This window comes from Pyrgilauda ruficollis, unplaced genomic scaffold (assembly GCF_017590135.1).
Source record: "Pyrgilauda ruficollis isolate IOZ18807 unplaced genomic scaffold, ASM1759013v1 scaffold12, whole genome shotgun sequence".
NCBI lineage: Eukaryota > Metazoa > Chordata > Aves > Passeriformes > Passeridae > Pyrgilauda > Pyrgilauda ruficollis.
In genome coordinates this window covers 3,196,553-3,223,035 of record NW_024510321.1, presented here as the reverse complement: position 1 = coordinate 3,223,035, position 26,483 = coordinate 3,196,553, and the positions used below count along the sequence as shown (strand labels likewise).

General features: G+C 40.4%; 1 protein-coding gene across 2 annotated transcripts in view; it reads right to left on the bottom strand.

Moving 5' to 3' along the window:
* Positions 1 to 26,483, bottom strand: part of LOC121363719 (sodium channel protein type 5 subunit alpha-like) — a 214,797-nt gene that overhangs the window by 128,211 nt on the left and 60,103 nt on the right. For both annotated transcript variants that reach the window (XM_041486335.1, XM_041486324.1), the window contains 2 exons: positions 21,839 to 22,069; positions 8,490 to 8,553 (listed from right to left, as the gene is read on the bottom strand). In XM_041486335.1, the coding sequence (XP_041342269.1) occupies positions 8,490 to 8,553; positions 21,839 to 22,069 (295 nt within the window). The remainder of the gene's footprint in view (positions 1 to 8,489; positions 8,554 to 21,838; positions 22,070 to 26,483) is intronic.

Here is a 26,483-nt window from a genome sequence, read left to right as displayed (position 1 = left end):
GTGACATCTGTGAGGTGGAGGCTGCACTTTCCTTGGGTTTAGGTTACAAAGGGACACTTTGGCTTGCTCATTACAGAATCAGTGAAGCACATACCACAGACACAGCAAAAATTAAAAAAAACAAACCCCTATTTTGGTAAGAGTCCCTTAGTGTTCTTGCTTAGGTCACACCTTAAGCCTAAGAATACAGAAATCAAGCTGAAAAGTTTGTAGCTGATGCCTTTGACATGTGGCTAAATCCTGGGGGATGGGAATAGCCCTGGTGGTTGAAAATTAAACCCCCAAGGTGGGGTTTGAAAGCCTGGCAGCCTTTGAAGGACAGACAATGCCCATGGCCTCCATGGCTGGTTGATGGGCACAGTAGAGTCTTCCTCAACCTGCCTCATCCTGCTAAAGTCAACAGACCACAAAAGAGAGGCTTAGATTTCCTTTAGACCACAGACCTGAGTATTTTTCCCTGCACTTTCCATATTTTTTCCTTTCCCTGGACTCTGAAGGAGGAGACAGCAGTCAAAATAGAAGATCATACTGTGGGGAACAAAAATCCTTAGACTAACATTTGCTCTTACCCAAAAAAATTAAACTACCCATTCTAAAACAGGAAAATATTTTAAAAAATGAATGTTGTATGAGTAACTGGGCATGTAGCAGAAAGGGGCCAAAAGCCAGCAGCACTTCAGCCAAAGCTATTGATGTCAGTGGGTGCTTGATGTGCTTGAGAGACATGCTTGAGGTTTTTCTCCTTCCCCTGCTCTTTCTTGTTTTGTAATATTAAAGACTAATCACAGTTAGTGTCTGACTTACAATTCCCCACTAATTATCATCTAAAAGCCAAAATCTGACTTGCAGTGCCATGCTTCGTCTGACCAGGAGCTCCAAGCAGCTCTCACTCCAAGCATCCAAATGCACAGAGAGAATTTGAAGGACATATTTAAAAGCAAGGGAAAGGGTGCCAGTTGTCTGAAATTATGGAAGTGCAAGGAAATTGAACCATATGCTGCAGGGAAATGGAGAAAAAAAAAAAGTGATGATGACAAAGAAGAGAAGAACTGCTCAGAGTAGAGAGAAACATCAACCAAAAGTTAAAACTGGAGGAGAAAAGAGAAAGAGGTGCCCATGAGCAGGCTTGCTCACAGGCTCAGAGCACCTGTGCATGCTGCTGACCCGAATCCAGGGAAAGTTTCAGCCTCCCCCACTGGCTGCTGGCAGAGGCAGAGGGAGAAGCCGTGGGTTCAGCCCACGACACCAGAGCGCAGAGGGAATGACTCCCTCTCCTGCAGCCTGCCTTCCTCAGGCTCCATGCTGCAGCCAGGCAAGCAAGATCTTATTTCTTCTGACTCAATCCAGTGGCCAGACACCAGAGCTTCTGTCTGACCCACCAACCAAAATGTAGGGCAATAATTTATCATCATAAGCATAATAGTAGATTACTGCCTAATGAAGGCTGTAGCTTCTAGTAAGCCTGCTCCTCTCATGTGGCTGATGAGCTTATTACAGCTTTGACTAAGAGGTAATATTACCCCTCCTTAAGAATTGAGTGGATTTGGATTTAATCCCTACTGCTGCTGTTTGACCAGAGACATGATCTTCCAAATACACCACTGATCCCTAGGAATGGGGACTGCTACTATTATTCCTAAACCTGTATAATTCCTCAAGTCACACCCATGGCCCCTGTAGCACCTTTGAGGTGTCATAATTGCTTTCTGTTTGTTGAGGTTTTCTCACCATGAGCAGACCATCCTCACTCTTCTGTCACTGTAACCAGCTCAGAGTAAATGGAAAAGCTTATGTGATTTACATCAGGATCTAGGTAAATTCATTTAAGGTGTGCTGCATAGCCTGAAGGTCTGAAACAAATTCACTAGTATTGCTTGATAATCTGGGATGTAATTACGTTTTTAGCTCTAGCAGTTTAAGCAACACAGTTCTTGCCAAAATAACCTTGCTTTGGTGACATTTGAAGAGGACACATTTGGAAATTGTGTCCCCTTCTTCATTCAAGCAAGCTTCATAGGCTCTCTCCCCTGTAAGATCAGTTGCACCACATCAGGCTGCATTTGGAGAGGGTGATGCACACACCAAACCCATTAGGCACATGCCAAAGCTCCCAGTATCCCATTTCCTGGAATGGACCCATTTTGCAGCAAGTTAAACACTGGCAGACCATGACCTGCCTGACAAAGCTGGGTAGTCCTGACTTGACTTGCAACCAGGGCTTTCTCCTGAACTGAAGATTTTCTCTCTTCTCCAAAAGTTACTTCTTGTTTCTATTGTACTCTGTTCCTTGTAAGCACAAAACAAATTATTGCAGTACATCAAAGGGGAAAATGCAGCTGGATAAACAAAACGAAAAGCAACAAAAAAGTTCTGTCTGATTAAATGAAGAAAATTCAAAATTCAGGTATTGCTGTTGCTCCCCAGGAGTGTCTATGTGCAACAGCTCTGCCCAGCTCATCCACAGACTGCACCTCTGAAATGCCAAACCTCCAAGCCAAGAGAGCTCTTCTCACCCTATTTGTCCAGCATCCAGCACAATATGGCCTGAATTTAGGACTTTCTTACAGAAACCAATTAATAACAACAGCAACAAAACCAGCAATAATAATAATAACAACACAGATATAAATTGAGGCAACTTAGAGCTGCAATGGTCCTAATTGCCAGCAGCAGAATAACAGACTCAGCTGTGTGCACCTTTCCTCGGTGCAGCTGGGGCTGTGTTGCTGGATGCTGTTTGACATGTTCTGGCAGACACACATTTTTCCAACTCTGCCCTGCCAGGTTCTGGGTGAGAGCAGCGGTAGCACTGGTGGAAGCACCCGATAGCAGCTCTCCTCCTCAGCACGGAGCATGTTTCTTCTGTACCCTTCAGGGGTGTGATAAGCCTTTACAAGGGGCTTTAAATCACAGCGTGGAGGATGCATAAAGGCACAGGAATGTTACTACAGCTCAGAGAGATCAAAGTGCTGCATCGCTGAACGTGTAGTGAGCGCGCTGACAGGAGGGTGATGGGGAGAGACTGCCACAAAAACCCTGCTTTTGGTGCTCATGGAGACTATGAAAACAGGAATCTGATGCAATTTTACATGTGGGTATTAATTACCTTAGCAAAATGCCACAATACAGAAGAAAACAAGTGTTTGTTTTGGTGGGTTTTTTTCTGATAATGCCTTAGAAAGAGTTAGGACTGACACAAAGACTTTGAGGAGCACTACAACACATGGTCATTCCTTCATCCCTTATATGCAATGAGCTCAGTGACAGAATTTACCAAACCATAGAGAATCTTGCCCCACAGTGTACATTATTTTAATGTATCCTGTTAAGAAAAATCAAGGTCATAGTAAGAATAAAGGTAGCTAAAGTTTCTATAGCAACAATTACTAGGATGCAGTTGCCAAAGGTGCTTTCTTGTTGTTCCTGAAGTAGATTTACTGGCTGCTTTTCCCTTCCTGTTCACTAGTCCTTTTTGGTAATATCAGTTCAGACATGATGCAAATATGCTTTCATTGTCAGGATGATTTTGTAGACTATTCCTTCCCATGAGCTGAATACACAGGACTTATCGTGTGTAAAGGGAAAAAAATTAAGCAGTCTGATCCAAAGGGGGCACAACTGACATAAAACATGCACACTTTTCTGAAAAGCTAGTTCCTTGTTGTAATTGCAAATGAGAAAGTGAAAAGAAGGAATTTAAGTTTCTCTTTGGTGTCTGTTTACTTTATACATTGACAGCATCTTGTCTCTTTCTCCTAATGGACAAATTTCCTTGCTGTTTGTATTGCTCAACCAAACCTTCAGGCAGGAGAGGAAATAAAAACAGCAGCCAAAGCACAGCAGGCAAACATCCCTGTGAAATTACAGCAGGATGAAGGTGAAAATGCTTTAGAGCTGAAATGTATCTTCCTTTCTTACAGGCAGATAATTCCATGCTGCTGCAGCCCCCATAAAAGTCTTTACTCTGTGGAGGAGCAGGGGACTCTGCAGTGCTGTCACCTCACCAGAGTGGGTAAATGCCACCAAGAAGGGACAAGCTGGAACTGCATGGGAGGGTTGGTGTGGCCTGACAGGGATGTGTTCCACACTGGGAATCTGCTCTGGTGGTGGTGTGCTCCAGCAGCATGCCTCCTGGGATATTTATATATATTAATATATATTAATATATCTCAATATATATTAATATATAAAATAGATATAAATATATAAATATGTCTACATAAATGTATATTTATATCTTTTATATGTAAATAGATACATAATATATATTTCTAAATAAATAAATAAATGTACACATATATATATATTTATAGGAAATATGTGGTGGTGTCTACTGTTACCTGCTGCTCTGCAGCCTTCACAAATCATGCTCCACTTGATGCCAGGACTAGATTTCACTAAGGAAAGAGCAGTTTCCACCTTCTGCTCCCACCTAAGATCTCCCAGATATTGTACTGGATCTTTACTGAACCTTCCTTGAGGCTGAAACAAGGTGTTCAGCATTGGGTAAGATATGTACTGGGGATTAAATTGAAAAGCAAATTGATAGAATTTGTAATCCTTTTTAAAAATCAGACTATCTGAGCTTTCTCCATTTATTTTAAACAAATAAAATAGAAGATGCTGAAATTGCAAAGACAAACAATTTGTGTATATCCCAGTGCAGCAACATCCAAAAGAACTGCTAAATTTAACCTCCAAATGCATCTAAAAACATCAACAACTGCAAATGCACTACTTTTTTGGGGTTTTTTTTCTTTTTTTTTTTCTTTTTTTTTTTTTTGTTAAGAGAGCCTTACTGGTAGCACTGCTCCCAGTCTGACCAATCTGTCACACAGAGCAAAGCATTTTTCTATCTGTGTAGTTTTCTGAATATGCTTGCTGTGAAACACCAAGCAGGTGTCATTTTGAGCCAAAGAATATCTTTGATCACAATCATTTGATTTTCTCTCTTCTCCAAAAGTTACTTCCTTTTTCTATTGTACTCTGTTCCTTGCAAGCACAAAACAAATTCTTGCAGTACATCAAGGGGGAAAATGCAGGTGGATAAACAAAATGAAAAGCAACAAAAAAGTTCTGTTTGATTAAATGAAGAAAAGTCAAATTTTAGGTTTCAAGAAGAAGGTTCCTGAGACATCACATGGGAAACCCCCCAGACAGATTAGCCCTTGTACACCTAAGAAATTTGCCATCTCCCTGACATTCCTACCATGTCTCTGCAGCATGGTTTTTAAAGTAGATGCTTGAGGTTACTTGAGCATATTTAAAAATGCAAATAATTTTTTTTTCCTGCCTTTGCCAGGTCAAGTACTAGAGACATGTTTGCTGCAGCTGAGTGACATACATCTATTCAAATCCCTTCTGAACTGGAATCAATATTACCTAGATCCATTACCTCCTGCTTTATTGGCAGCTTGGGTGCTTGTTCAGAAAACAGTCCCTCCTAGTAATGTAATAAAGCCCCCACCTTGGAGATAATTAGATTGCCTGTGATATAGAAACCACTGATGATCATTTCCCTGCTGATTTTGGCTTGCTACTCCAGCTCAGGTTGCAGTCTCCATCACTACATGCTCTTACATTAGACCACTTGAGCCTCATCACCTAACAATTGCCATAGCAGATTTATTTGGATTTTTTTTTAACTCTTCCATAATAACAGCAACCAGACAAACCTCAGAGTGTCATTAACATGCTTTTAAAAATGCACTGAAATGGCTTTTTCAATTACCTCAAGATTTAATATCCTGGCCACAACACAGATATCCCTCACTCTAACAACAAATCCTTCCAGGAGAGAACACATGACACCGCCCTCCCCTGAATTTCCTTTGGATCCTCAGTGTGTCCCAGAGGCTGATGAACTCAAACTGTGAGCAAAAGCACACTCCACAAATGCTGTGAACACTCAGGCATGGCCTTGCCAGCTCTCTTTCCTTACCACACCTTCCTGATGCCTTGATGGGTTCCCAATCCAAGAGTCCTCACTTGTCATGAATTTCATTAGTAATAAATGAGGGAACCACAACCTCAAGCATCTGCTTCCTCTGAAGTCCCCTCCCTTGCTCCTGTGGTGAAATCTGCCCCAGAAGGTCCCAAGCATGCAGATTTTGGTTTAGTGTTGACCACTTTTGCTCTTGATTTCAATCATTGAAGAGTGAAAGAAAACAAATCCACTTAGATAGGTCAGCCTGTAAATGATGCTCTCCCTGTCCCAACAGGTGGGAATACATGACTTTGCACATCCCCTGGGGCCTGAGGATCATCTTTCTAATTATCTCCATGCCTTTAAACAACAGCAGTGGATGACTGGCAGCAACTCTGTGCAATGTGTAGCAGATGAGACACCACTTGCTAATTCTGAGCTAAAAAACCCCAGAGTAAGTAGGAATCTTTATTACCTATTTTAGGCCTTTAAACCTTACCCAGTGGTATTAAATACTTAACTAAAACAGCAAAAGGCTGAAGGAGAAAGAAACAAGGCATGAAGGGAAAGCTGGTTTCCCTTGATGTCACAAACATTGACAGCTTTGATGTATTTATCAAAACAAGTACAAAAACACTCAGTTTGAAGGTGTAATTTTTTGTCCTCTTATACTCAAGAACTGCAAGTTCTCCCCTGGCTGTTTCAGGCTGTAACCCTCTTGTGGGCACAGTGCCTCCACCAGGGGTTTTCTCCAACCATGGCTTTTTGCTGACACACTGCAATTTATTAACTTTGACGGGAAGGAAAGAGGGTGGGTTTGCTCATTTACCTTGCTAGAAACTAACCCTCAATTCCACACAGGCTGCCAATATATAAACACTCCACGGATACTGGATTGGTATTTAACTTCCCACCAGCTGAACAATTCCAAAGCAGTAGCAATCAACTCTTTCAGCATTGCCCATGAGCAGCAGCTTTCCACCACCACGTCTCAGGTCACCAGCAAGAACAATGAACATGACACACAAAATATTGTTGGTGTGCAGAGCACTTGTTTTTCCCAATATTGGTTTGCAAAGGCTGAGGTTCACCAGCACAATGGAGATTGCCAGATCCTGGGATTCCCGGGAAACATCCCAATAGTCTTGGAGTTCTGCCTGAGCCTGGATAAACACAATGTATTACAATCAACAAAGGCCTTAATTAATGGATGCTGACATTGTACCTCCCGAGGAACAAACAAAGGGGAAAGCATGGCCCTGTGCCCAAGGACCTTGGAGTCTAACTCAGGCTGGCAATACAGATCAGACACACCAGGCCTGCAGAGGGAAGGCTGACACTGAGCTTTCCCTTTGTCTCATGTCAATACAGATACAGGCAGTGGCAGCAGAAAGCTAAACATCTCTCCCTGGGACCTGAGGGCTTTTCTTGCCTTTTTGTCCACAAGCAAGTTCAGATTTTATCTTCCCTTCATCTCCCTGCAGACACATGCCTTTTTTTTTTTTTTGTCATTAAATTCCTTCTAAATGAAACCTTTTTTTTTGTTTGTTTGTTTGTTTTGTTTTGTTTTTTTTTTGTTTTGTTTTTGCAGTCTTCCACCTTTGGTTCTACCAGCTCAGAACATCTCCCTCCAGAAGTTGATCATCTCACCTCCTCCCCTTGCTTGGCCTAAGACACCCACCTCCCTGGTTCAAATGCTCTCACATATTTGGCTCAAAAGCTCCTCTGTCCCACTACTCCAAGGTATTTTCCACCTCTTCCTACAACTCCTAACAGCCTGCAGTCTTTGCATGGCTTGTAATTTCCTCTGACCACAGAAGATCCCATCTCCTTCCATTCTGTCTGAACTCTTCCACTTCCATCAAGATCATGAGAAGCTGTCAAATAAAATCACTCCGACAGTGCACTTGGACCCTGGGGATGGGAGGCAGGAGGAACCATGGGCATCTATAGATAGCAGGGTTATTCATAAAGTCCTTTATGCAGAGGATGTTAGTACACCCCTGGATTTCTCCACTGTCTCACTGTCTATACAATGAGAAAATTAAATACATGTAGTCCATAAGCAAATCAAGTACAAATGTAGATGACGATTCAAACCTGAGTACCTTCCCACTTACAAAACATGCTATTTTTGGGACATTTGTTGATTTGTTTATCTTCCTTTGCCAAAAGTCAGGAATTCATCATCAGTTTCAATCCCTCCATGTGCTCTGTTTCATTTCCATTAAAACACTCTCCACTCAGCCAAAATTTTACTTAGTTTTCACAATTTTTTACTGAGACATTCAAATGTATTGGAAAAGAACTGTAATAAGGCCCCTAAAGATTTCAAACCTGAGTAAGTGACACATAGAAACTTCTCCTCCCTGCAGTTGACAAAATTGTATTACTATGCACAATATTGTCATTATCCTCTCTACTATTACGCCTAGACCTAAGGAAGTTGAAATAGCTACTTCATGCTGGTGAAAAGTGGACAGAACTAGAGGAAAATGTAGTAATAATAATAATAAAGGCAACAAAACCAGACCAGAATTGAAGATATTTTTAAAGTACTTACCCAGCATCAGTGCTGTTGCCACACAGTAACACATCTTCTGTACCATTTTTTATGAAATAGTTCACTGCAACAGAAATTGAGACATGGCTTTTTAATAAACACATTCTGGGAATGATAACTTTCAAAAATATCATCCAACAACCAGCATATTCAATTGGGACAGCAACTGAAAGATGAATGGCAGGCTTTTGCTTTGTTTTGCTAATTTTAACTTTTATAAATTGGAAAAATAAATATATTTTTTCAAATCTCTGCAAGCGCTTGCTGTTTGTGTTCCAAATCTGACCTGTTGAATAAGGTGATGATGGGCTGTGGGCAATGTTTTTAGGAAATGCTATTCAGCCATGTCTCTCTGTTCAAACCAAGAACATTGTTACTAAAATCTGTAAATGTAATGAAACCAAATCATATGCTAGCCTGTAACTTTTAGTCTCTACTCTGATGAGACACATATTAATTGAAGTTTGTGGCAGAAATTACTGACTCATAGGTTAAAAACGTAACCAGCTATAACTGAGAATGTAATAATATTAACAAAGCAGCCCACTCCCTCAGTCTGGTGGATTCTGCTCAACATAGGAAACACAGAGTATACGGCAAAAGAAACAAAAATGCACCCTGTTAAAGATCAAACAAACAAGGAAGTATTCACAAAGACAAATATTTATCACTGTCATCATCTGTACAGGCAATGAAGAGGGACAGAAACTTCTCAAGGGAGCCTCAGAAGAGCAAGATAAATTTAAGTGCTGAGGATCATTCCCAGGTTGACTCTCAATAAGGCTTAAGGAAATTAGCATCTCAAGGCTAATGAGAGACTTTGCATACACACTTCTTCTTCTCTTCCCAGCCAACCAAGTCTATCGTGCAGAGTAACAGAACAGGAGGCCAATTTCTTCTCAAAAGGATAAGCAAAATCAGTGTTCCTGAGGGAGCGTGAAGAAAAGGTGTTCTAAAGAGTATTTCTAAAACCTGGATGGTGGCAGGGAAGAACAGATAAAAGCATTGCTCTAGAAACATAAAAAATGTAAACCAGAGGTGTGCAGCTCACTGAGGAGGGGTAAATAATCTGGTGTGCTTTGTTGCAGCAGAGAGGATGTGATCCCCTCTTGGCCAAGAGATGACGGTGGCAACCTTTCCTGGTAAGGCTTTGTGAGCAGAGGGACCTCTGCAGATGCTGCTCACAAGAGGTTCCCCATTCCAGGCTAACCCTGTGCTGTGAAATGTTTTAAAAATCAAGAGTGACAGCTTATCCAGGCGGGCTATGCAGAGAATGCTCAGTGGCTCAAGCACTGAACAGATGTGGCTTTCTCAGTAAGCTGCGAGCAGTGGAAAAGCCCTGCTCTGCTGCATGCCAAGAGGGAATTACTGCCCAGGAGCTTGTGGTTACAGGGGCACGTGATGGTGTTCACAAGTTATCAGAGCACAGATCCTGCTCACACTGGATGCTTTTCCACTTTGTCTGGTCACGTGGGATTTCTATAGAAACACCTTGTGTGACAGCAGCACTTGGGACTGGGTATGGTTGAGGATTGGGGGTCAATCACCACAAAACAGGGAAAGATGACACATCTGCATCATCTTTCACCCTCCAGTTCTGCTGGGCAAGGACTTGTGCTTTTCTCAGGACAGCTGGCATCTTATTTGGGATACACATAGTCAGTGACACAAACACAGCAGACCACTTTCTCTCTGAGCTAGAAGGTCTTTAAGGTCCTATCCAACACAAACCATTATATGATTCCAGGTTTGATTGAAATTCTGGAGGACAGTGTTGGTTGAAAACCAAAACAACATCTCCTGATCAGCCAAATCAGAAGATAAGAAAAGAGTCTGGATTAGGGAGGACGAAGGATTAAGGAGGACAAGGATTCTCTCTGTGCAAACAAGAAACCTGAAATCTCAAAACCAGATCAAATGCTGTTGTCTGCTGTTGACTTAAGTATTTACACTTCTAAAAGAAGCAGCAAGGCAGGTGCCAAAGAGCCCCATGAGATGCAGGCTGAGGAACTGATGTGGAGATGCTGCTGGGAGAACACACCTTCACCACGGGGTCTGTGCAGGGACAGCCACAGCCACAGTGACAAACCTCGGGTTTAGGAAGAGGCGAGCTCCCGATTCCCCTCTGATAAATGAAAGGGGGATTAGAGCTTTACACCCAAGGAGACAAATTGCTGTATTATCAAAAATGTGCACAACAATCAATCTTTCCTTCAAAGCCCGTTGTTTTGGGTTTCAATCAAGCCTGCTGGGCAATCAGAGAGCTGCAAGAAGCAAACAGGCGTCACTCTTGCTTTAAAGAGTGAACACCCTTGGTACCAGGTTAACCCATGGCCTCAGCTTCCCATCAGTTAACTCTAACCTGGGCAAAGAACTAGGAACTCCTTCTTCATGCAGAGCAGGATTTTCTCTCTGAAAACTGCTCAAACTGAGCAACGCCACATGAAAACACAATGATTTTTCATTGCCTTGGAAGATTGCAATTAATTTTTGTTCTGTTTTTTCACAGAAAAATATTAGCCTGTGAGTGGGGAAAAAAGATAGGAAAACAAATATGGAAAATAAAGCTGAAAATCTCTATTTTAGGTACTTCCTTTTGTTTTTTTTTTTTTTATTATTTTTGAAGTAAAATTAAGCCAAAACCATTATAATTGTACATCTCTGTGTGTGTACATAAACTTTATGCAACATGCCATTCTTTCCAAAGGTAATGCTGATTTCCTTTTTTTTTTTTTTTTTTTAACCAGCTTTACTAAAATGTTGGTGTCACAGTCATAGTGTTTCTTTTTAGGAATTTTTCTACAGGAGTTTCCAGAGCAAAGTAACGACCTGATCATATTAAAAAAGTAAAAATTGTCTGAATAACAAGGTCTCCTTGATGTCCTTGTTCTGCCTCCTACACTTCTCAAAGCAAATAACAATGGCCATAATTTTAAAGTCACTATATGCAAGTGGGCAAAACCACAAATTTTCTATCTCTATTCTTGCAATATCTTCCTCCCAAAGTCAGTTCCTTGTCATTTTGTCTGTTTCATTCTACATTTTTTCTGATTTCTCAATATCTTCCAGGTTTCTGCATTGCTCCCTCCTACACCAGGTGATTCTAACAGAGTAAACATTCACAGTGTCTCCACTTGTCAAATTACCAGAGGGAAAAAAAAACAAACAAACAAACTTCCTCAAAAAGAAAAATCCAATTAAATATATGCTCCAGCTTGTGCTTTCCACACCTTTATCACACAACTGAGCAGAAAGCCAGTAGGGTACATAGACTGCAGGGTAGAAACCTTCTTCATTTCTGTGTGAAGGAAAAGAAAATTTTCTCATTCAGAAAATTGAAAAAGGTTGGAGCCAGCTTAGAAAACACAGCTTCTGCCTCCAGTTTCTGCTCCTCCTTTGAAGGCCCTCCTGAAACGTTATTTTGACTCATCTTACAACATATTAATTCCAATTAAAAATAAAACCACCACAACAACCCCATATATTATCACACTTGCATAAAGAGCAACATTCAAATATCATTAGTCACTGCCCAGAGAAGAGTCCTCTGGCTGACTTTCTAACAAAAACTTCGGAGAGGTGTTTGTTATCTCAGACTATTTATTGCAGCCACACGGGCACTCACTGCTTGGAGACTTTCTCCCAGCGCTGGGGCTGGCACGGAGCACTGCCAGCCACCCAACGTCCCCATTCCAAATTTAAAATGCAGTTCGGAAAGCTCCATCTCCTTACAGCTGTGATATGTGGCACGGAGAGGAAATAGACAACACCCCCTCCTCGCCCTTTCGCCCACTGGCGCGAACGCGCTCTGCCTCCCGGTAATACGCGATAATTAAAACCAATCCTTGCTGCACTTGCTGTGTGCACACTGTGTCACACACGGCGAAGCCTCTAATAAATGAAATTGAGTTTGAAGATGAAAAACATGCCTCACAAAAGCCATGGAACAGGATGTATTAAGGGTGTTATTAGGGGAGAACGCTTTGGGGGGAAATGGAACTGCCGGTTAGTTCTTCCCGGCTGAAAGGGGTTGTAAATAATTATAATAATCAGTTACTCTCCTGTTGCTCAGCCCCTGACAGGGGATCTGGCTCTCCTTTGCTGTCCCCTGGCATTGGCTGCTGCTGACCCTTCTGCTGAGTTTCAGAGGCTCTTGGGTGCTCTCCTCTCCTTGCTTTTCATCCTCCCCCTTTCCCTGAGAAATCTCTTACAGCCCAGCTCTCTGATGCCTCCATACCCTGTAACTGCATGGAAGGACATTTCCTAAACTTCAGTTCAAAAAGGATTAGGAGGAGTTACAGCCAAGATGGTTGGGTGGGTAGAGGGAGCAGAGATCAAGGGGACGACTTTATTTACAGCACTGGCAACGGCATGACTTTGTGGTAAACACAGCCTGGAATTCTGGGCATGAATTGTTCTGCAGGAGATATGGAAGGGCTGGGAGGTTTTAGAAAATCATACAACCAGGTGGTGAGAGGAAAGTGGTCTCCTTCAGTTTGTGTCTCTCTGGTAGGCTCCTGTTAGTGCTTCTCCCCACTCTCCAGACAAGTCAGAGAAACAATTTCCCTGCCAGGCTCAGCAGTCGCCTCAGCACAGAAAATGTCTCCAATTTTGACAGTACAGCTTTTTCCCCCTTTGTGAAAAAGCCACTAAAAATATCAATCAAGCCCTCTTGAGCTAGATGGCTCCCGTGCACTAGGAAGAGGCTCTGAAAGCCTCAGAGATCCACAGTACCTGGTTTGTGCTGCTCATGAGGTCTGAGGGAACAAAAAGCACATCAGGAGAGGAGGAAAAGCGCATCAGGAGCTTTTGGAGGTGTGCACTAGAGGAGAGCAGAGAATTTAAATGCTCTCAAATTGGCTTGAGGACCTTGCCAAGCCTAGGAGCATCCCCAGGAAGACAAGACAGGAGACAATGACTAGCAATAAACACACATGCTGGCTTTTAAACATCTTCAGATAATCTCCTTCTATGCCTCTGTGCCTCACCAGTTACTCAGACCCCCACTCCTAGGGCTGGAGGGTGCATAGTAGCTAAAAGCATATTTAGTACCACTGTTTAGACATATGCTCTACATGAATAGGCAGAAAAGTGCTGAAGTGTGCTCTCTGGAAGTTTTGTAGAGGTTTTGCGTTTTGTGGAATTTTTTCATATGTTTCACACAAAAGAATTAAAATCAAAAGCTTCTACAAAGGTCAAACGCATTTGTGATTCCAGACAGATGATGGAAAAATAGAAAAAAACCCCCCGACTTCTGCATTTACTGTGATAAAGAAAGCAAACAAATTGGATCAAAAAATGACTGGGAGATAGGAAACATAGGTTGAGATGAAAAGTGAGTGTGCAGGATCTCTGTGGGCTAACAGAGGGCTGCACCTGCACTTCTTTGTTACATTTATAAGAACAAGGGAAAGAGAAGGTGAGCAGAGAGGTAAAACATCTCCTATACACAGTATTTTCCAGGTAAATAAAGTCTGAGGCATGGGCTGAATGAGGAGCACTAGAGACACCTACTCCACTAAAAAAAAGAGCAGAGAAATGCAAAATGGAATATTAAGCTGTCAGAAAGTGAAGTAAAGCAGAGAAGGAGAAAATCTCACCTATTCATAACCATGTCAGCCCTTAAATTTCCTGTAAAAGTTCAGATAAGAGAGATGGATTCTTTTTTTGGTAGGGTTCCTTAGTCAACACTTTTATGTAATACAAAGCTACAATCAGAGAAAAATGTGTAATATTGATATACAGGAGGGCAAGGATGGAGTAATATGGATAAGGGAATCAAGTTCAGCCTCAGCCAATTTGCAGATGACACCAAGCTGGGTGGGAATGTTGATCTTCTGGAGGGCAGGAAAGGTTTCTCACTCTCCACAACTCCCTGACAGGGGTGCAGCCAGGTCAGGCTCAGTCTTCTCCCAGGGAACAAGCGATGACAGGACTGGGAGAAATGACCTCAGGTTACACAAGAGGACATTTGGATTGGATATTAGGAAATATTTCCTTATGGGAATGGTTATCAGGCCAGGGAGGTGGTGGAGTCACCAGTCCTGCAGGTGTTTAAAAGATGTGTGGATATGACACTTGGGGACAGGGTTTATTGGTGGATTTGGCAGTGCTGGGGTAATGGTTGGTCTTGATGATCTTAAGAAAGACCACTTTCAATGCTTTCAATAGGGCACCAGCCAGACTGGAAAGTATTGAGAAGTAATGAGAATGACTGGGAAAATTTAGGAAGAGCAGCAATTGAAAAAATGGGCATCTTTTATCCTAGAAAAAAAAGGTGACTATCACAGTGAAAAATAGCATGTATTCTGGAAAAAGAGAACAGGGAGCTTTGTGTGCTCCTAGTGACAAGAACATGATAACAATGTTTTTTGCCTTAAGAAAATGGAAGGGGGAAAAGAAGAATTTTCAAAACTAAAGATAAAGGAAATATTTTTCACTATATTTCCCATTTGAACTGCTGAAGTTGCTGCCGCAGGCTGCCCCTGTGGACAAAACATTCAAAGAAAGATTTGTTGCCTGTGTAGATAAGGATATTCTGAGTTACAACAGTTATTGTTAATAGAAAATGAGAAAAATATCTATACTTTGAGCTCTACTAATCATTTGCTGGAGCAAATGGGACTGTTCAGTCACACAGAGAGATGCTGCTCTAGGTGTGCCAAGGCCAGATTGAGCCTGGGAATTCCCATATTTTATCTCACACTTGAGAGAGTTCAGCACTGATGGAAATTATCAGGAGAAAATATATCTTTACTTATTCCTTAAAACCAGTGCAATAAGAGTAAGGAGCAATGCAAGTTATTCTCTGCTCATGGTGCACCTGGGCTGTGAGCTCAGAGGTAAAAGCAGAAGATAGATGCTCTTGCCTTTGCAATGCACTTTATTGCTGACCCTGGAGCAGTCCATGGACAGGCCTTAATGGGCACATAGAAAGTCCTTTTAAATGCACATCACTGTTCAAGCCAGGTGGTGTTTTAATTCCGTAGTTTATGAACAATTTGAATGTGCAGGAAAACTGAAAATGTTTAGTCTGAATTTCCCATGGCAGACCTTTCCTCAAGTAGATCTCTTCTTTCTATTAGCAAAAAGGTGTAACTGAGGTAGAAATCCTCCTATTTACAAAATATTTCAAATATTTACAATATAAGAACATCATCTTTCACCACAAGGCTGAAAAAATCTTCCTGGATGGTCAGGAAGAGACGGTATTGGATTCAGCATTATCAATTCCTATGTTTTTCTGATCCTTGCACTTCTGATGGGGTTTTCTTTTTCTATTTAGCTTAAAAAATTAAAGTGCACAGGTACAATACCCATGTTAATAACACATCAGAGCATTAAGTTTTGAGCGTTGATGAAGCTATTTATCAAAAGACCCACAGTACTTGAACAAAGCCACAATATTTACAGAGTAATGTCAATAGATTCCATGCTGACAAGCACCATCTGAAAGCCCAGAGAGGTTCCTTGTTTTAATCACTGGTGCATTCACAATCATGCATAAAAAAAAACACCTATTCCAGTCCCAACTTGATTTATTGCTTCTCTCTTTCCTCCCACCTCCATAATTATTCATCAAACACTCGCTGTCTTCTATTACCACCTCAGACAACACCTCAAACACTCCAGCTCTCCCCAAGCTGGCCATATTTATTATCTGACTTGGACAAAATTCTTTTCTCTACAGTTCCCATACAGATCCAGAGTATCTGTTCACAGAGCTCCATTTCAGTGGTTCTGGAAACAAAAAAATATTCCATCAGGCAGAGATAACAGTGGGGAACAGAGCTTAGAGAAGATACCCACAGCATTATCAACATGCAGATGTACATTTCTATATATTCACACATGTATGCCTCAGCATCTGTTCCATACAAGCCTTTGATCCCTTCTCAAGTGCCCAAGAAGACCATGATTTGGATGGGTATTCCCAAAACTTCACGTACTCTATACATCTTCCTAAATACAGAACCTGAAGCAACCCTAAGTCTTCCAGGTCTAACTGGAGGTGACAAAAAATATTATATTAATCTTGATTATTAATTAATCTAGATTTCTTCTTTTAAAAGTTGCTTCGTTTTTTCCCTCAGATCACTGTTAATCACACAATTTGACTCCAGGACGAGAGAAAAATCACTGCCATGAAATGAATGCCAGAAACTACTCTAGAAGAAAAAAATAACAACCCTGAAAGACCTCTTTTAAGCTATAAAAATAGTAGCCCACTAAATTCCTCCCACTAAAAGGCTCATGAAGCTTGAACATTCATTTATTTTACTTGTTAATTTTTTTTAATGTCAATTGCTTGGACAAGACTATCTAACGGAAATTACAGGGTTGCTCTTTTTTACCTTAAAAGACTGATTTTGAGAGGAAAACGTATATAGAACAATTTGAAAACAAGACCCTTTCAGAGTGTCTTAAACAATGTATTTATTCTAAAGAAAAATAAAATGCTGGGCTTTAAGACTATCATTCTATAAGTGACTTTATATAATTTAATTATAGTTTTAAAGCATTTTTTCTTATGCTTTCAGCCCTTACATTAAACCCTGCTCAACAAAAGGACTCAGATTTCTACTTACTGACTAGTCAATAAACCATTTTCATAATGGAATACATTAAATGACATTAAAGAGTCTAAAATCACCAGCTACATGAACCAGCTACACCCAGTCCACTGGTACTTCTCTAAGTCAGTGACACATCTGACATCCCATAGCTTTTAATCCATTCTAACTCACACGTTCATGAAGATTCACTTCATCAAAAGCGTCTTTAATTTAAACACCACAACCCAAGACAGGCTTTTAAGACTGGTATTTGGAGCTGATTTCCTAGAAATCTTTACAAGTATTGAAATTAGGCTTATAGCTTTTTAGTCAGCTGGTATTTCTAAACTATTAACTTTCCTAATGATAACCAACAGCATAATGACTTTGATATTGATATATTGATCTCATAATTTTCATAATGCTGTGGATGTAAACTATCATTATTTTCAACCTTTTTTCCCCCCTCTATTCCATTTTTTATATACAGTCACTGCTGCATCTAAAATTCCAGCCTTCCAGGTTTGTTATTATTAATGTCTAAAAATAATCCTCCTTGGGCTTATTGATCACAATCTCTTACCAAATCTAGAACTGAAGGTAGGAAAATAATTACCTATCAGTAGTCACCATTTTCCCAGATGAATGATTGTCATTTTACCACTGGCACTTGACATGAAGAATTTTTTAGCCTGATTTTATCTGATGCTCAGCTGTCTCTCATCCCACAATCCATTCATTCAAAGAGCAGTTACACAGAGGGAGCTGGGAGACCTGATGAGCTACTTCTCCCTCATTCTTCATTTTTCCCCCTCTCTAGGTTTGCAGTGGTAAGTATTACTCATTGGAGACAAAGACAGAATGGAATAATTTTTCTGATAAGCCTTCCTCTTAGAAGCTCCTGTTTAAATTTTGAGTCATTTAAATGGGTAGAAAGAATATAAAAGTTCTCTTGTTCATCCCAAAGAGAGGTGCCCAGCAAAAGGCAGATTTTAGACCTGAATCTCTGCTGTGAATTGAGGAAAGACTAAAAATTTGTCTCATCTTACCATGACTGCTTTGCCCAGTAATTAAGCTGAGACACCAGAAGCACCCACAGCAACTTAGCAGAGGTTTCTTCCACAGAGTTAAGCTGTTAATGACAGCTTGTTAGTCTTCCCTTCTTGATAGTCTAATCAGGAATATTTGCTCACACTTTTATATTCTAGGACTTTGTATTCTTAGTGTTTAGTGAACGTAAATAGGAGCCAGTTTCAATTTTCCCACTGGATCTCCATGCTTTGCCTCTTTCTTCCCAAGTTACCTGGCACTTCCTCCAGGTGCAGAAGCCATTGAAATGATGGCAAGAACAAGCAAAATGCTGGGTGGACAGGCAGGAATTCCTTATGGGATTTAGTGTGTGATCATCTCATGGCAGATGGAGGGGGAAACCCAACAATTCTCAAAAACATTAGCAACCTTGCAACGCAGGATCGACAAGATTTATAGAAAAAAGACTTTCCTTGAACACACTGATAGAACAGGAAAATACCCGTAGGTCTTGAGTATGGAGTTAAGGGAAGGAGTTCCAGAAATCTAGGGTTGTGGTTGTTATTTCCTCAGGGATAAACCGAAAATCAAGAGCTACCCCTTAACCGTGCTTAAGCCAGTGATGACACAAAGTTTATAAACTGACTTTTTTTCCCGTATATAAAACCAAAATGAGAGGATCGAGAAGACAGATGAAAAAAAAATTTCCTGCCTGGAGGCTGAAAGCTGATCAGGAAAGATTACAGAACTTTGTCCAGATATGAAGTAAGTTTTGAATAAAAAAGCAGACCTGGAGCTATCCCAGGCCATCCCAGAGACACAACCAAAATGTCCTCTGTAGCAAGTGCCCACAACACACCATTATCTCAAACTAAAAACGCCTTTGAAAGACTCAAAACCAAGGTCTTATCTTCCTTTACACCTCATGACTAAATCTCTCAACTACTTCCTCTGCAGCACCAAGCAATTCTTCTTTCCATTACCCTTTTAAGGGGTTTTACTGGTTTCTGTTTTTTCATTCATGCAAAAAACAGTTATAAGGCACGGGAGGAGACTGATACCATTTCAGAGGTTCCCTGCTGTGCTTTAAAATATTAAAATGTTCTTAAAGAATCCAAAGCAAATTTTTGCTTTTCAAGAAGAACAGAACTGTCATATCAGCCCATTTTAATTCTCCATTTTGGTGTCCTGATGAACCGAAGAATTTCTCCAATTTAATTTTCAGTGGTTTGGACTCCTTTATACATTTACATGCCCCTTTTTCTATAAAGTACTATTATGGAACTCTGACAGTTCTTCAGGTTTCTGTTTTCCAGGTTTTTTAGATTAGTATCCCTGCTCCAAACTAAATGACTCAGCCTCATTGGTTTTGAAATCTCCAAAGAGCTCTTGTAATTGTCTGAGCTCCCTTTGAGTGAACTCTACTATCTCAACACGTTGGCCAATTTTCTTCTCTAGTTCTTCTTCAGAACAAACACTGACATGATTCTGTTTCTTAATATATTCCTCTTTTTATCTAATTTGGTCTGCCTACACTTTAATCTAACTGTATGTATTGCTTAATTCCCTACAGTACTTGAAATTCGGACTGTTATTAAATTGTGGTCAGTGCCTCTCCTTTAAATGGTCACTTCATTTCACCATAATACTTATGCAAAATGAAACACAAAGCACTATCCCATCTAGTCACAAAATGAGCCAGTCCTTCCATTTCTGAATCACTTTAGTGCAATAGGGAATGTTAAATGAAAATCCTACTTAATATTGTTCTCTCTTGCCTAATAACTAAGCCTCCTTCCTGAGCATTTTGAGGAAGGCTTCGTTGTTCTTATTCAGAGGTCACTACTTTTTCTCTTTTAAAAATACTATTCTTCTAGGTCTTCAGCGGTCTGCTGCATTGCCTCAACACTTTCACAATTTTAATAATTTCTGTCTATCCAAAGTAAGTGACAACTGTTTGCCATAATGCACTATGTCTTTATTTTCAGATATTATGAAAATACTAATTAATATTATTATTATTAATTCCTAGTAATACAACATGGTCAAAATTTAATTCACTTTAGTCCATTATCTCACCAAGCTGGTTATCTTTGTAATAGGCAAATCTCTTCTAGTGATAGCAAGCATATTTTCATGACCCTATTAAGCATTACTGGATTTCCTATACAATTTCTGGGAGTGTCTGCCCTCATCCCCATATCAGGACTACATAAATAAACTTGCTCATGGTATGCTGGAGCAGCTGTACACTTCCCCACATTTAAAGCAAGGCTGCAGCTGGCCCTGACATTATATGTATTTTAACAGACCATCCTCTATCACATTTACCCCGTTTCCATTTCCAGAGAGCCAGACTATCTTCATGGCTCCATTTCTTCCTTTCACCTTTCTTGCAGGGCTTTATGCTTCCATGCAATCACTGTTTTATCCCTCAATGCCTCTGTGAGAGAGGGAAAGCAGCTCCTCACACAGGTCTCTGTTATCTGTGGGTAGAGGAGCCCTGAAGTGCCTTAATCCAGCACAGGTACACAAATATCTTTCTTTACTAGCTCCTCACTGGAAGCAGGGATGGGATAACACTTCAGCAGGTTCCACACCGTCCAGCAGAATTCCAAGAGCTCTTTTCCCTTTCAGTTGATAAGGCTCTGATACAGGAGCATGGAGAAGACACACAGCCTGATGGTCAGGACCAGTTCCAAAAACAACCCTCACTCAGGCAGAGCTGTCCTTCCTTAATGCTTCATCGACCACATCATGCCTTAAAGACACCCATGGTGAGCTTTCTATTCCTTGAAGGAAACCTTAACACTACTTCTTCCAGGGTTCTCAGACCACAGGGAGAGGAACTGATCAGAAATGCCTAAAGTCACCAGTGGGAAATGGAGGGACTGCCCTTGGATAAATCCCTGGGTCAACAGAGTCCTGGGTCAAGCCAGGCAACTCCCACGAGTCAGATTTGGGGGTGTTTATAGTGCAGGTGGCTGGAGATGTAGGACTGTAGGGTCCACAGAGTCAGAGCAGAGCTACCCCATGGCAGTATGACACTGCCTCTCAACCAAAACTCCAGTTAATGGGCTGATTATGTGGTTCATTTCTTCTCCTTAAAATAAATAAAATACAAAAGGTCATGAGTTTGTACAGGATGGCCTGACCCAAATTATGAGTTAGGCCCAAACAGAAAAAGATTTCCTTAAAAAAATTATTTTGGGATTTTTCAGAGTAATAAAGACTGAATTGATTTGTTTTACCTTTTGAAATTTTTTTAAGGCCATTAACCCAAATTTTGAAGTTTTTCTAGGAAATGCTAGAGCTATAAATTGTCTTCAGAAAAGCAACATGCAAACCAGACCCACAAACACAGAGCTGAAATTTTCATGTGATTGCTCAATTCCAGAAAACAGAGCTTTAAGAATATATAAGACCCCCTAAAACTGTGAAAATCATCAGTGAGGCAGCTAGGACTTCATAGAAAAGCAGCAGAAGTATTTTCAGCATGAACTGTGAAGGCACCATAGAGATTCAGAGAAAGGTACCTAGGTCTTTCAAAACCACATTGACATCATGATGAGCCAGTAGTCACATTTTGCTGATTCACATACAGATCTTCATCAATATAATTTAATTTTAAAAAAAACAAACCAAAAACCACCAAACAAACAGACAAACAAAAAACAACAAAAAAAAACCCCCAGCCCAGAACAACCAAACAAAAATCCCCAAACCTCAAATGATCAGAAACCATTTACAGGGCAAGAAGCTTACCTGGATCACTAAGAAATTCCTCTGAGCTGTTCCATGTCCTACCATCCAAGTACAAGGAGCCATTGGTGAAGTTAAACATGGTGTAATCCCTGACACATTTGTGTCTCAGGTTGCCCATGAAGAGCTGGAGGCCTATGAGGGCAAAGACACTCAAGCAGAAAACGGTCAGGATCATCACATCTGCAAGTTTCTTAACAGACTGGATAAGTGCCCCTACAATGGTCTTCAGCCCTAGGGAGATAAAAGCCGAGAGTTTATAGACTGAGAGACTGAAATGTGTCTGCAAACAGCTGCTTTTCATGATGCAAATCTCCACGGAAAGGGAAATCTGAAGGGCTTTGAGTAGTGTTTGCAACTGGACGTCAGAAACGAGAGACAAGCGATCACTATGAATGTCTAGTTTGGCCTGCTTTTGGACAAAAGTCCTGGAATTGCACAAACACTGCTTTAAGAATGGAGGGGAAGAACTGGATGGAGGGACAGTGAGATGTGAAACTATCCATGGATAAAAAAATATGGAATGTTTTATATTTTCATGGAGCTGCAGTAAAGGCGGTAAAGCCTAAATCCCATTGAATTTTGAGAATGTGAATTGCTTTTAAATCTCTCAGGTGATTCTGAAAACTTTATCCCTCACATAAACAGATGAAGAGGTATGGAAATGCTGTTTGTTCCCTGATTATTTTACATATTTTAGTGCCAAATACAACATGCTGTCCTCATATGAATAATTCCTCTGCCTTCAATTCATTTGCTTAAGACAACAAAAATTTGGGATTAGAAAAAAAGCCAAATACAGGCAATCAAATAAATTCAGTGGAAATTATTTGAGTAAAACAACCTGAGGCTCCAACACTACCTGGGCAAAGTTAATCGTTTTATAGTATGCTGCCAAAGTAGATAAATAATCCCATTGCGTAACACCAAAGGCTTGGGTCACACAAATTAGCTTCTCTTTTATTATTTCACCCTGTAACACTAGATTCAGTTTATTCTTCCATAAATATTCCGATAAAAATAATTATACAATTTTCTCGAGTGATAGTTCTTGCTTTTGAAGTGTTCCTGGAGATCAGCACTGTTTGAGCTGATTGAATATTACATGACTACAACAGAAAACCCCACTCCTTTTTTAAAAAAGACCCTTCTCCTCTAAACTGGTGTGCTGCAGCTGGACATTAATACCAGCTGCACATTGGTGGCAATTTTGTAATTTCTTTCCTATTTATATTTGATTAATTCTGGCAAGTGGTAATAAGTGCTTCTGATAATCTGTGTCACCAGTATGGCAGCAATAAGAAAAAATTATTTAACTAGAAAGAAAGAAAATGCAAAGAGGAAACAGGAGGAATTCTCCTGGGCAATATTCAGAAGCACATTGATTTGCTCACTGAATATGAACACACACATTAAATCTCAGCTCCTTGGAATTCCACCCCAAGAGTTTGGCAGCCACAAAGGCTGAGCTAGTGCTGTGTAATTGGAAATAATGTGAAAATGTACTTCAGGACTCATAGGAAAGCAAAATTAGCTTTTGGCTTTGCTTAAAAATCCCTGGTTAGAGTGAAGAGAAACCAGGGTTTCTCAGATGAGGATGAGCTGCTGGAATGGCCAACAGGTGCAGCAATCCCTAAAATACTCCACTCCTGCAGAGGATATTGCTAATCTGTGAATGACATTAATATCTGTAAAATGGCCTATTTAACCAAAAGGCACTGATCCACCAGGTGTGGGGAGCTCACAGAATTCCCAGAACATCTGGGTTGGAAGAGACCTTCAAGATCGAGTCCAACCCAGCCCCAACAGCTCAACTCAACCCTGGCACCCAGTGCCACATCCAGGCTTTGTTAAACACACCCAGGGATGGGGACTGCACCACCTCCCTGGGCAGCCATTCCACAACTTTATCACCCTTTCTGTGATTAAAAAACCCCTTTTTCCTGATTTTCAGTCTATATTTCCCTTGGTGCAGCTTGAGACTGTGTCCTCTGGTTCCATCAGTTGCTGCTCTCCCCAATAAAGTCTTTGTTTGCCTCTCTAAAATTAGTTTGTGGAATGGTAAAGAGGCGAGGTTAGACATCTCCCTGCTCTGCTCAAAAATAAAGCATAAATTGTTGCAGGACAAACATCAGGCAAAACCTGGATTTTCATGCTACCTCTCCTCACCAGAAAAAGGCTTCACAAATGAGGTCAGTTCTACTCAGATACTTAGAAAAAGGATGACTTTGAATTTTTTAACCCATCTGTAGGCTTGGCTGTCTGTTTTCATGCCTAAATAAAAATGAAACCTCTTCTGCTAATCCAGCCTTGAGGAAATTTTTTACCTGCACAGGAAGTAATTTTATATATAGTCCAATTCTGAAAGGACTTCTGTGGTGTCACCCTTGCCCAGCATTATAAGATCTTTAAGACAGCCAGGTCTTACATAAGGAGTGAGGTGAGGAAAAAATTTGCAAATAAACTAGAATTTTAAATTTTTTAATCTAATATTCTGAAACATTTTCAGTGATTCTTATAATTGGTTGTCATTTGAATGCACAGATGTTGCTTCGCTGAAGTTGGTTGAACTTGGGAAATCCAAATGCAAACTGAGTCTTAAGAAAAAAAAATACTCCAAATTCTTTTACTACCATACTCGCTGTGAAACCCCTGCAGAACATTTATTTGTTTGCAATACAAATACAAACTTGGAGTCTGTATTTGTACCATCTAACGGCACTAATTAGTCTTACTCATATGGGCAAGGGCAATGGGAGTCCTAATATGAATAGGGATAATATTAGAGAAAAAACCCTACAAAATTCTAGTCTCCAATAAAGACAAAATCAGGCCTCAGTATTGGCAATTTCAAGGTCATTTCATAAAACATGTTTTTTCCCAGATTACTTACTGGAGTTTTAAATAGAATAGCAATTCTATATTCTTCGTTTTACAAGTTCATTCCTTGCAGGTATCAAATAATTTCTTTATTAAATGGCTTTCTGCTTTATTTCCTTTTTAATTTTTTTATTTGTTTTCATAGCTTACGAGCTTCTGAACAATTTAAGAAGATGATACTTTAGTAATACAATTTCTGTAATTAAAGACCATTTAAAAATAACTTGTACTCTGCCTCCTGGACCTTTGTTAAAACTTTCCAGGAAAACAATTTTGAGAGTGTTATACTTACAGCTGAACTGTTTTTTCTCACCCTTTAAAACGAAAATTTTCTCCGAAAATTAAGAAGCATCCATCAAGGTGGCTGACACAACTAAGTGCCAAGCCTAAGGAAAATATTTAATTAATTGCTCATTTAAACAATCTGTGCCTCTAAAACAGAAGGGCTGAGGGGAATTAAGGACACTCAGAACTTCTTGCAGGTGCTCTGCATCACTGAATCAATCCCATGTTTTGTAAAAGCAATGCTAGATGTATTCAAATTTAGAGCACAGTTAAATCTTCTGGAGAAATAATCCTTCTTTGAAATAGTGCCAATGAGAGCACTGCAATATAGCTTAATAGAAGATATTATTTATGGGGCATTAAAGGCATTTACTTAATTCTTGCAAGTCAAACATCAAACCAGGCAGCATGCAGGAAAAAACCTGAGGATCTGATCCAAAGCTGAGTAACATCTACAGCTGTTAATGACAATGGGTCTATAGATTACTCCCTGTGGAGTAAATCAATAACAGGCTTTTTCTGAATCACTGACTTCTTTCCACACCTCTGGGCCAAATCCTGCTTGCATGACATGAAAAAAACCACGAGATCCAAAATCAGTGGAATGAGGGCTGTATAGGCAGCCTGACATCCGCAGAGAGCAAGGAGAATTTGGCCCAAATATTCCTGTTAGGGCAGGTAGAAATTATCACATTCAGAGGTTAATCAAATAATCATTTTTCAAATGCAAATCAGAAACCATAGAAAATGCAAGCAACACCAAACAATGAGAAATGGCAAGATCCCAAAACACCATCCATTCCTTATGTGAGATGTGAGGAAGTATTAGCGTAATTCAGTATGACATCCATACCAGATGTTGGCAATCACCTACAGAACATCAGACACGTTCATGCACAGTCTGGAAACAAGTGGGAAGGAGAAGAAAAATAAAAAACCACAAAATAAAAAGAAAAAAAAAAAAGAATGTGACTTGCAGCAGGGTTGTCCTCATCGAGCCCATTCCTTTCCCTGAGGATACACCTGTGTCCTGTAAACGTCTGCATGAGCCACAGGCATGTAGAGAGAGAAGAGCTCACCCTTGATGAGTGTATTTTGTCATTACTTACTGAGACATGGGGCAGCAAAGAGTTTAACAACGTGTTGGCAAACTTGAATTGGTGTCAGCATTCCTGCAGGCTGGCTTAGCGTGGAAAAGTGACTGACAGGCCAGTCTCCAAGGAAAACACAAATATGCCATATGTTTCTCACCTCTGGGATAGCTACTTCTTGGGTTAAGTGATTTACCACCAAAAGGGTGACATTTATCTCCCTGCAGCAGGATTTCAGCAAGGCTGAAGCAGTGAACGGGGGTCAGTCTCCTCCACACAGTCTTAATTCTTCTTCTCCGAGCTCTGTTCTGGCTATCACAGAGGCACTGGATAACATTCACAGCACTATTTATAGCCTTTAGTCTCACACTAACTTAAATGGGAGCTGGATC